Raw genomic sequence first — 12,149 nt, 5'->3', positions numbered from 1 at the left:
TCAGCTCCCTCTGCTTTAGCTAGCCATTGCAGTAGGTGCTGGTTACAGACAGATTTCCTGAGACCCTGGCAGTAGCTTTTGTACAATTTTTGAATAGACAGAAAAATGTTTTATTATTTCCCTTAGATTAGGATTATGACGGCTCTCTTGGATGCATCAGTAGAGACATTGCATCAGCCGTAGATTGACAATCAAAAATATGAGACGGGTACCTGCAAATCAAATTGGACTAATTGCTGAAAGTTAAAACAATAGAAAACAGTGGTTTGTGGACTGCTATTTTTCTTGATCAACATCACATAGATGGAGAATGAGAATGCAAATAAATAAATAAAAAGATCAAGCTGTCAGTGACTCCAATTTTAATTAGTCATAGTGTTTTTTGGTATAGAGAGCACAGTCTTTCATAGGTTAAAGCAGTGTTTCCCAAACCTCTCCTGGAGGACCACTTGTCCTGCAAGTTTTAGAGTGCTCCCTGCTCCAACACAGCTGATTCAAATGATCAACTTGTTATGAACTCCTGAAGCTGCCTAATAACAAACTGATCATTTAAATCAGAATGTTGTGGAAAGCCTTCCCAGAAGAGTAGAGGCTGTTTATAGCTGCAAAAAAGGGGAGGGGGTTGGGACTCCATATTAATGCCCATATTAATATATACACACATACGTAGACTCTGTGTATGTGTGCGTGTGTGTCTGTCCCTATATATGTGTGACTTCTTGGCTGGTTAAAAATGTTTTTCCAGCACAGCTAATTTACTGTACATCACTCCGTCTCAGATCTGCCGAATTTTACCAGTGAAACTGAAACAATTTACCCCCCGGGCCTCTCTCCTGTTCTAATACGACATAACAGTTTATGAGACGTTTCCATAGCAGGGAAAAGGAAATGTGGCTAGACTGTCTCTAATAACGTCATTTACAATTCACTGCATCAGAATAGGTTAATGTGTTCTCGCCTAGAGGCTTCCAAACACCATAACAGGAAACTTATTTTAGCGGAGGTTCCATTAAGCAAGAGCACCGCGGAGTATTAGTGGGTAATGCAATGATGCATTCTGGGGAATGGAGCCGGCAATGGGAGACCGGGCCAGGGTTTGTCCTGTTACCTGGAATGACTTTACTCTTGTTTTTGTATTTGTACACTCCAGAGATGTGATGTCATTGTTCTGACAAGCTGGTGAGAAGGCCATGCGCTGTTGCTGACCATAGTTCTCTCTAACGACATGGTTGTGTGAACCAGCAGGTCACAGTGCTCTCCCCTGATGTTGTTATGTATCTACCAGGTCACACTTCCCTTGTCTTTGGTGATCATGTAGCCATCAGATCACACTTATTTCTCCTGATATGATCATTTATGTATCAGTATGTGTACTGAAGTGATGTGAAAAGTGACGTGATTCTGTCAAAGGGTAGCATCAGCACCTTATGGGTGTCTCTCTCACACATGCCCACACACACACATTCACTCCCTCAATATCACTGAGGTTTGAACAATGTCGGCAGGAAGAGGGAATTTTAAACTTTCATTAATCAGACTTCCTGTGCCCCTCCCACCGCTGCTGTCATTTTGGGTTTGCAGTTTGATGACAGACAATCATCTCAGCTGCTTGGAACTCAGCAACTGTTGTTTTATAAGTTCAGTTTAGTTTAGCATGATTATTTTGTATATAAATTCTCACATCAGACTGAATAAGATGTATTTTCATCCATGATGGAGGTAAGTACCGACCATGCAGAGGTGTGAGTGCTTGTACTGCAAAAACAATATTTCATTGTTCATTTAATAAAACTGAGTGCAGAGTGTTAGTACTTTGGTGAAAGTTCTTACTGTGAGAAGCCAGTCAGTTCTTTCTTTGAAATTCCAATCTTATGTAAACTTCCCTTTTGCGTGTGCATGTTTGTCCTGCATTTCATCATTTCTCATTCCAGCTTTACGCCATTAATGATAAAATGATAGTTTAAAGCTCTAAATGGATCTTACCGATAAACGTGTCAATTAGTATTGATTACACATTGATTTATATTTTATGTTGGAGAATATACCATCCAAGGTAAAACACTCCAGTTTATTTTGTTTGCCATGTGAGCAGTAGACACTGTTATTTTTTATTATTTAATTTATGTGTCCAGTGTGTGTGTTCATGTGAGTGTGCCTGTGATGGTTTTCTATAATGGGTCACAAAGCAGGGTCAATTTAGGCAGATATAGCCCTTTGCCAAGAAACAAAAGAATGGCAGAGAACTGATAGTTTCTTACAGAGAAAAAAACTCTACTGTAAGAATTAGTGTGTGAATTATAACAAAAATGGATTTTCTTGATTTTGTTTTATCATATTTGATACATTGATAGTGAGAAGAATGAAATAAACTTGTTTTTTATTTGGTGTATGTGTTCAATATAATGTTAACATCCTGGTTGTTTTGATATCTGGAGTGTCAAATCCCCCTTTTTTCCTTTTCATTTATAACGTGCTTCATTTGGTCTTAACATTTATAATTCACTTCTCTACAAGGAGAGGCTTCACAGGGCTGAAACCCTCATTTTTCATTCTGGAACTCATAAACCAAAAATATATTTTAAGAAAAATTTGGATGATAGATTTTGACAGTGTAGTGCAAATTAAGACTGTTCATAGCACAAGATATATAGAAAGTAGCCTTGAGGTTTTTTGCATTTGAGATATAAGGAAGGTTGCCTTGACTGTACTGTGCTGTGTAAGCCTGACCCCTAGTGGTCAGAAGTAGGAACTGCGAGAGTGTGCGTTTTCTCATCCTTTCCTTAGGAAGATCTTTAAAAAAGAGCTTTTAAAAATATATCATTAATTAGTCTATCAGTAATAATATAATTTTTGACTGTATATATTGGCTTCCATTTTATTGGATATAAATTATTTTAAGTGTTTCCTCATAATATTTTGGCTTTCAAATTTAACTAAAACAGCACAATATCTGCAGGGGTTATTTATCTGTGTAAACTCCTGAATACAGTAGAGGGAAAATGCTTCTTAGGTATTTTATTTTTATTTACAACATTGACTCTGGAATGAATCCTGGTAATAATGAAAGTAGTCATATACTTATGCTTTGTTCCCTATAGAGGAAGTTCAATAACCATCATACACCCCTGCAACTCTGATGGCATTTTTTCAGAATAAAAATTAAACTGGCTTCAACCATTGTTTCTTCCACTGGCAAGCATTGCTCACCCAACAAATGAGCTTTACTTTTGGACAGCCACAGGAGTTCCTGTCTGACAGAAGAAGCCACATTTTCAAGTGTAGAATATATTTGACTCAAAGGAGAGAGCAGTGCTGCCAAATGGATAAAGCTATATAGGCTCTTCGTTTATGTAAATTAATACCAGAGCCCTAATGGTCCTTCCATATAAAATATAGATTCTTTCCATCTAGAATATAGAGATTCAGGGCCCTCACAACCACCACCACCCACACATTTGGAACATCATCATTGGCCTCTTTGTGTGCATGTGTGCAAGTGTAAGAGTGGGAGAACTGAGTGAGTGCTTGTGTGTGTCAGGGTGAGTATTTCTGAAAGAAGGAGAGATTGTTATTGCAAAAGAGTGTGCATTGGAATGTGTGCATAAGAGAGAAAAACAGAAAGAGAGTGTTATTGTGTGTGTGTGTGTGTGTGTGTGTGTGAGAGAGAGAGAGAGAGAGAGATGACCCTTTGTTCTTTCTTCTCGCAACATGGTCTGAGGATGGCCAAGAAAAAGTACAGGCTTTATCTGAAAATGACAGTTAAATCTTAACAGAAACAAAGCCACCAACTGTGGTAAAATTAAAATTTTCTGAAAGAAAAGAAACAGACAGACCACATGCTGCTGAGCCAATGTGCCAAACTGGTACAGCTCAGCTGAATGAACATGCAGTGCAACAGATGACCAGTAGACGGCGCCCTAGGAAACACATATATCTCAAAAGGAAATGGCACCGCTGCCAAATGGCCTAGCTTTGACTATGCACTGAGAGATTTATTTTTGGAGCCTGAACTACATGGCAGCTGGAATACAAACTTAAGCCAACTCCAGTGACACAAAAAGCATTGTCCTGATTTAATGGCTGCAAAGTTTCACTTTAAATTCAGAAAGTAAATTCTTTTTGGTGTGCTTCTTTGCAAACAGGGATGATTTGCATGCACAAAGCCAGAGATATGAATATTGAAGCTTGCTTCTTTCATTGTAAAATTGACATTCCATTGTGTTTTCTTCAGTTTATTGGCATTAAACCTGCCACATTAACACTACCAGGAGTCTAGAGGTTTCAGTGTGACAGTCTCACCCTGTGAGTTTCCTGACCACATGACCTTCAAGGCTTTTAACATGTACTTCAGTTGTTATTCCCTGTGCATCACTGTAGACACTCTAATCTCAGCTAACATTAGGTAATCAGTGCAGGAGCATGGCCAATTACACAATTAAGGACTAATTATGAGGAGCCTGTTGGTGCAAGTTAATAATATGATGCAGTTTAAAGGAAGTGTAAACAAATCAACACGTGGTGGGACAAACTGCATCAAGAAGAATAGCTCTAACTATAACTAAGAGTTTAGCGCCCCAGAGATTCTCCTTGTTGTGGCAGAAGATCTGTGTAAGGATGGTCACTGTCATGGTAAAGACTCAGTGCTGGGGTGATGGAAAGAGAGAGAGAGTCATGGTTGTGGTAGAGGCCCATTTCTGAGTTGGTCCCGGTCTCTGGAAGAGGTTCAGAGCTGGCATGGGCACACAGAAACAGACACACATGCTGTGGACAGGTATGCTGTATTGCTGTGGCTGTTGGGTCCATGTGCTGTGGCAGTCTAAGCACATGCTCTCCATGGTCCTGCTGTTTCAGTGTCATTTTTATCCTCCATGTTCTGCACAAGGTGAATAAACCAGTCCCAGAGAATAATCCACTGTGTTCACGCAATCAGAAGCTTAATGTACCAGAATACGCCTATACACAGATACATGGAAAAAATGTCTCTCCATTATCGCTTAAATTTGCATCAAATTCAATTTATATTCTGCTATTATCTTCCCTAACTGCATATTCTTAAAATAATGATTTATTTAGAAGCATCGGATCACCCAGGTCTTTTAAATTTTTAATTTCAATTCGGCTTCAAACACTCCATTGTGTACAGGACCCAGTTTTGGGTGTGGGAATTACTGTCGGGCTGAGCTGACAGGGCTCGGCGTCTCCAGACGGCTGGTGTTTTCCTCATTACAGTACAGAAGCTGAACAGATCCAGGTCAGTTACGCTGAATGCGGGAGGGGGCCAGGTGGAATCCCAGCAGTCTCTGCCAGCAATACCAGGTACAGCCAATAGAGGGCATGCTGGAGACTCACAGCTGTGACAGTATATTTGTCATCCCTACCTGCAAAAATGATGTTAAGTAGTACATTGCCAATCATTCGCCTTTTATTAAAAGTGGAAACAATAGCGAAAACATCTTTCCAGCACTGTATACTTCTTTCTGGTTATTTTGTAGCCAAAATACATGTGGTTACAAAAATAACCACTGAATAAGGAAGTGAAAATGTTGAAGATTATTAAAACAAAAAGATTTTCTATAGCCTAATCTTAAACATTAGTGAGAGGGTAGAAATTGATGCCTTTAGTATTTGGACTGGGTATTTTCTGGTAAGACTGCACACTGATGCTGTGACACTAAAATTTAAGATGAACATACAGTATTAACAGCATTAACACTAAGTATCACCCACACCTTTGTGGTGGCATTATACACACAGTGGATGGTCTGCTGTGAGTTTCCATGCGAATGTTTAAAAGCTTCTCCTTTCTTTGTATGTAGTGAAGAGCTTCAGCTGGTCTTGGTCTATGAATCATTTCATATGAAAATCATGTCCATGCCATATTCCCATAGACAGCATAGTTATCATGCTTTTGGCTGGGCTCAGAGCATTCTGTTATTGATTCATGTAACTGTGACAACTGTGTAACCTAATGTCATCCCCACAGAAAGAATGGCACAGCTGAAAGCAAGCACAACAACTTTAAACAGCTAGATAAATCACAGAAGCAATTCCATAATTAAACTGAAAAGTTCCCCCAGCAGTGGAGCATTCTGCTGCTCTGGCCACACTCTGAAAGAATTCAAAAATCTGGATACCTGAGGTGTTCTGTGACCCTTGGGTGTGCCTGTCTGGGCCCTGCTGTAACCTCCTTTAATCTCTGCAACACTATGCCGCATTGAGATTTAAGCAATTGCCGAGATGTCCGCTTGATAATGAGAGATTGGATAGGCCTGTGGCCTTTGGCAGGCCCAGACCTTACCAGTCTTGCCGGGAAACTGTCCCAGCCTTTATCCCAGTAGGTGTCAGGTCACTACATTCAACAGTTCTTCACAATGGAGTACTCAAAGCCAAACGTAATCATGTAATCTGAGTCAACAGTACAAATGTAATACTACCGTAGAGAAAAGGTCAGTTATCCCCCTCTAGTCGGAGATGGTCTGCCAGTCGACTGATAAGTTCCCAGTTCTGTCCACCACCAAAATATAACATTCAGTTAGATTGGTGGGCATATTCCCAGGAAACAAAGAGAAAAGACCCCGGGACTGACCCGGCAGCAGGTATGCCAATTCTTCATCAGCACAGAGGCTAAAATATTCTTTCAATTCTCTCCAAATGGAAAAAAGCACCTTTTATGCTGTATGCACTTCTTTCCTCACTAGCTCTTAACTCCATTCATTTTTGCCAGGGGTATCTGCACGTCCAATACCATTATGCATGTGTACTGACCTGCAGCAAGATGCCCCTTTGGAAAGGTGAGCACACGGTAACAGCATGCACAAGCACTCCCTGAACAGCAGGGAGACACCAAACGGCCAAAATAACGTGAAAAATACAAGTGCTTAGATTACGCAAACTGAAACATTTGGAACTGCAAATTTTTCAGCAGTCAATATGCAGTGAATTATGACAACATTTTTAAGTTTTGACTTTAAAACTGCCAAAAAGTTATGCACACATGTAATACCAAATTTCCATTAGCAGCGCTGTCATGGACAGACTGCAGTTCCACATTATGACAGCAGGGTGTGCAGTAAGACATTTTTTAGGGAGGGGGACACTGGTCTCTCACGCACAGCGGTCAATTCACCTCAACGCCTATATCTAAACCTGAAATATCCTAAATAAAACACATCAAAGCGCCTCAATGTGTCAGTGCTGTGGTGGTTATGAAGACACTGCAAGCAATCAGGGGAAAGGATTTTAGTTCTCCAACCTCCAGCATCTCCTTGATGGAATTAAAGGTCAACACGTAACGTTTCCACTTCCTGGTCTTAGAATACGAAAGGGCGGGAAATTACAGGGCACGCTGAGGTGGAATTAAAAGGTGCAGCATTCCGACAGAGAGATAATCTTTAATGGAGGTTTGCTGGCAGGTAATCGCTGTGAACGGAACTAATGTGCCTCCTGTACGGTCACAGAGCCACAATGCCAGCAGGGCTGGCTCTGATAACCCGGCCAGAGCCTCAATGGCAGCTCCACGTATTACACAGTGAGCAGAGAACGTGCCATGACAGTCCAGTGTTGTAAGTGATTAATACAGTGATACTCATGATGGCTCTGTGCGTGATACAGCTTACGCAATGGCTGCCAAGACGGCTCTTCAAGATAGATAGTAGAAAGGCTGACATCAGGGTCTGTGCTGTGGAGAATAGAGCAAGCCTTCAGCTCAGCTCTGGGGGATGATCAAATTACTCATTTCTCATCCACAGGTCCAGCCTCACTATACAGCCCCAGTCTGCTTTCTGTGCATTATATCATTATACACTTACACTTTACATATCACATACATCATATAAACATATACCACAAAAGGTTGATTATATTTTTGCATTATATTTAAAAGGGATGACACATTGCCTCTATACTGAACTCATTGTTTTACAAATATCTCCACACAAAAAGCTAATTCAGTACACATTTATGCCAAAATGAATACACTTCATGAAGTACAAATTCATGAGCTCCAAAATGAGAGTGCAACTTGGATGCCATTATACAGCTTCCTCTTCATCTGAAACAGCCTAGGTAAAACCTGTAAAGAGGTGGAGTATTTCCAGGACAAGGGCTACGGCACTTCTGCCAAACACAGGGATGCAATTCAGCAGATGACTGGCTGCTGAACATGACCACCTGGAAATGGTGATATTTACCACCACCTGAAGCTCTGGTCATTGGACAAGCCCCATCACCCAAGTACACAGGCTCCACCTACATCCATTTAGTGAAATTTATGCTCCTCAAGGGTTTTATGTCAGTGCCTAGTACCCCATTACCAACTAAGGAAGAGTTAACATTCTTGATGACGAAAACATTTTTCTGCCTATCGAGTTCTAAAGCTATAAATGTGTTCCTTACAAAACAGATGCTTCCATGTGGCCTTGTTATGTACAGTTCTGTTCCTTTGCTTTGAAAGTCACTTGAGACAAGTGTCTGCGAAGTACCTAACTGTAAACCGCAATCAGATAAGCCATTAACCTCGTGCTGTTCTGAAGTCATTGGAAAATTCCAAAATGAATTTCCACACCAGTTACAATTTCAGGGCTGGTGTATAGGTTCTTCCATGAGGCTACTCAGACTTCACTGGTGACATTCCTAGGCCATGCAACTGAAACTAAACCATGCTGGGGAAACTACAAAGCAAGGACGCATATGCATGCTGACTACATGAGTGGTCTGGAGAACACTACTGACATGGGTCTTTAACGCAGTGAAAATTACCCATTGATGTAGAAACACTTACATATCGCATGCCCAGTAAAAACAGATTTTTCCAGGGAATGAAACAAAAACACATTTATTCAAATCACTCCGCCCATACAAAAATGTCCTGTCCAGAAAAGATAACAGGCATTACAAACACAAACACATCTACTTAAACAAAGGTTCTTCAAAAAATAACAAAACTAAAAATGGGGTTTATTCATCACATCTTCCTCTTCTGGGTGCTGATGTATAACACTAGAAAGGGGAAAAAAAAAAGTCTGACATAAGTCAACAATATCAAAGCTCACCTCAACAGTCTAGGTAGTAAAGTGTGTATGCTGAACCAGTGACAAGCTGACAATATTAAAGTTTGGGACTTTACAGCATCTGAAATGTTTTCAGAAATGCTCAACGGGTGTATGTCTCATAAGAGAGCGCTCTGCAACAATGTTTACAAAGGGGCATTTTTCAGCTCTATAAAGAAACGTTACATGCAATACGCATAGAATGAAGCATTTGAATATTGTCACTTGGGTTCTGTACTGCAATTCCTTATATCAGCGTTTCCCAAACCTCTCTTGGAGGACCCCTTGTCCTGCATGGTTTAGATCTCTCCCTGCTCCAACACAGCTGATTTAAATGATCAGTTTGTTATTAAGCAGCCTCAGGAGTTCATAACAAGTTGATCATTTGAATCAGCCGTGTTGGAGCAGGGAGAGATTTAAAACATGCAGGACAAGGGGTCCTCCAGGAGAGGTTTGGGAAACACTGCCTTATATCATGATGTACTTGGCAACATGCCCTCTCCTGTTCTACTGTAGTTCTGACGCTCTCACCATTGTTTCCCCTCAGAAACGCATCCCCATATTTGTTCTTCAGTTGTCCATTGACATACTCCTCCGTCTGCTCCACAGCGATGTTCATGTAGCCATCCAGACATGCCAGAACACCTGGGGGAGGCAGACAAGAGCATCAATTCCATTTACCACTGCAGCCTCCATCGGGGCTGGACTTTCCATAATCATTCAATCCAGAGCACTAACTGCACATTTGCACTAGTTTGGTGGTGTAACCCAGTGAACAAAATGTGGTCAGAAGATGTCTTTGTACAACATTAAATTTAAGCTTCCTCTGACTTACCTATTGCCATTTATTCTTTTGGCACAATGACTACATTCAAACAGACTTCGGTCTACCATTACACCAACGATCACACGTCTTTCTTCTACTGTACATCCGCTAGTATTGAAAAGCCCCCATAGAATAACCCTGCCTAACTTTACGACCCACGTGTGAAATTCTATTTGCACACTATCTGCCAATTCTCAATGTCACTTAACACTTCTTGCATTGTTTTGATATCTTCCAAATTACATTCATTGATCAGGGACCCTTATCAACAGCGACTGCACCGGAGAGCGACATCAGAAAATGACTGAGGCCCTTGATACGACAGAAAGGGTGTTACCTCTGTAATCCACACCAGAGTTCAGTTTGACGACTACCGGTCTACCGATGATCTGCTTGAGGAAGTCACTGGGGGTCTGCTTTCGGAGACTCATCTTGTCTACAGGAGATGAAAGAATGCATAGTTACATTATCAAGTAATGTTTACATTTGTGCTTCAATCATTACTTGCCACCAACTAGCTACCAAGCTACACTAGCCGTCTACAGTTAAGGCGAACACATCGATCATGTGTGTCGCTCAGAAAATACCGACCCACGGTAATGCAATGATAGTGAAAAGTAGATCTAGCGATCTCGCAAATCCAGATGAAAACGATGTCACTAGATGGCTAGCTAGCTAACTTTAAGAACTGGGCAACTGATCTAGTGAGATAGTTAATGCGAACAAATGCATACACTTAGATTCTCTCATACTTTTGTACTGTTTTATTTTCTTCAGAAACTGTAACATTCTTTAACTTCCTCACTAGTTAATATTGCATTTACTTATACACTGTAATACATAGATCGCTAGCTCACGAGCTAAATTAGGCCTATCCATCCTTACTCGATCTGTTGAACCATTTGCATCTATGTCGACGTACAGAAATTCTTTTCAGTACATGGTTAGTCCCTTAATGTGTATGATTTTTTAAAAAAATAATATATCGGAGAGAGGTTCCCACATGTTTCAGATTTGCTTATCGAAAAAGACCAGCTGCAATGAATACTCACGTTTGCGTTCAGTAAACGATTGCTCTTGTTTCTAGTGTGAACGCAAGGAAAGTGGCCAATCACCAGCTTATACCCACATTTCCTACGGTTGCTATAGAGGGACAAAATAACTTCACGTTTTAAACAAGGCGAAGTTCACACTCTCATGAGAAACCATTTCGACCTGGAAAACCTCGTGAGAATTTAGAATGTACGTAGTACGAAGGGAATTAGCATTAAGGCTGAATTCGGTTTACTAGATCACGATAAGATTTTTTTTTCTAATATGCTTATCTAGTAATCATTTTAAGATTAGTATTTCCAGGTGTCGCAATTTTGGTGTGCATTTACATTACATTACATTCATTTAGGTGTGCATTTAACATAGAACCCTCTGTACAGAAGATCCTATAACAGCTACTGGTGAATGTTAAGACACGCCGTCGCTTGCGACGTTTTATTTAATCTATCTGGTCTCTTCATATAGATAATTTGTATGTGCCGTATTGTATATATACAAAATAATCAGTGCTTTTTATGTTTTTATGGGCATGTGTATTTAAAATGTAAATTCATTTTTAAGATTAATAATCTTAGTAAAAACAAAAATTGATACCAGTTTGGGAGCTCAATACTTACTTCAGTAATTGCTGTTTATATCTAATCTATTGTGAGTGATTGATTCTTGCTCTTAAAGGGCAACGATAAAGCCATTTAGTTCTCCTGTGTGAACATTGCTGCAGTTGTGAGAGTATTATTACAGACCATTACACACACACGATTGACTGCACAAACAGTCCTGTTTATGTTGTTGCTGATGCAAATATCATTGCTTTGCAAATGTTTATCATCATCCTTTGATTAGTGACCTACAGAAAACAACGTTGATGACTGGTTACGATGCTGCCCCCTAGTGTTCGACAAACAGTAATATCTTTGACAGGTAATTATGTCTTTTGCGGGCTTCCTCTGAGAATCTCACTGGCCTGATGGTGATGTAATGGGGTCTTAAATTCTCAGGGCTCTCTTTGATTGGTATCAAAGGACACTCTTTTTCACAAGCTGTCCACACAAAAACAAACCGCCGCACAACGTGACAGGACTGACATAATGGTTTGGAAAATGCAGAGCAAAAGTAATGTGACTTTATGAGTGTATAGATGATGTGATGTGATCACCAAAATGTGAATGTCTTTTTTAATTTATTTGCCCTCAGTGCTTAAAAAAATACAAATATAAAGTCTA

The 12,149-nt window shown here is 40.2% G+C and overlaps 1 protein-coding gene across 2 annotated transcripts; it reads right to left on the bottom strand.

Moving 5' to 3' along the window:
- Positions 1-8,629: 8,629 nt before the first annotated feature.
- Positions 8,630-10,989, bottom strand: lsm6 (LSM6 homolog, U6 small nuclear RNA and mRNA degradation associated). Of its 2 annotated transcripts, none has more exons than XM_036517302.1 (4): positions 10,759-10,913; positions 10,211-10,309; positions 9,579-9,692; positions 8,630-8,997 (listed from the first exon to the last, which is right to left on the bottom strand). In XM_036517302.1, exons 2-4 carry the CDS (start codon positions 10,302-10,304, stop codon positions 8,963-8,965), a joined length of 243 nt encoding a protein of 80 aa, XP_036373195.1. In that variant the 5' UTR covers positions 10,305-10,309; positions 10,759-10,913; the 3' UTR covers positions 8,630-8,962. The 2 variants fall into 2 exon arrangements, with proteins under 2 accessions (XP_036373195.1, XP_036373194.1); XM_036517301.1 differs by lacking the exon at positions 10,759-10,913 and adding an exon at positions 10,926-10,989 and having other exon boundaries at positions 8,631-8,997.
- Positions 10,990-12,149: the final 1,160 nt, after the last annotated feature.

The sequence above is a fragment of the Megalops cyprinoides genome, chromosome 22, assembly GCF_013368585.1.
Source record: "Megalops cyprinoides isolate fMegCyp1 chromosome 22, fMegCyp1.pri, whole genome shotgun sequence".
In the NCBI taxonomy this organism is placed as follows: Eukaryota; Metazoa; Chordata; class Actinopteri; order Elopiformes; family Megalopidae; genus Megalops; species Megalops cyprinoides.
Note: the sequence above shows the minus strand (reverse complement) of the source record. Positions and strands in the feature narration are given on the sequence as shown.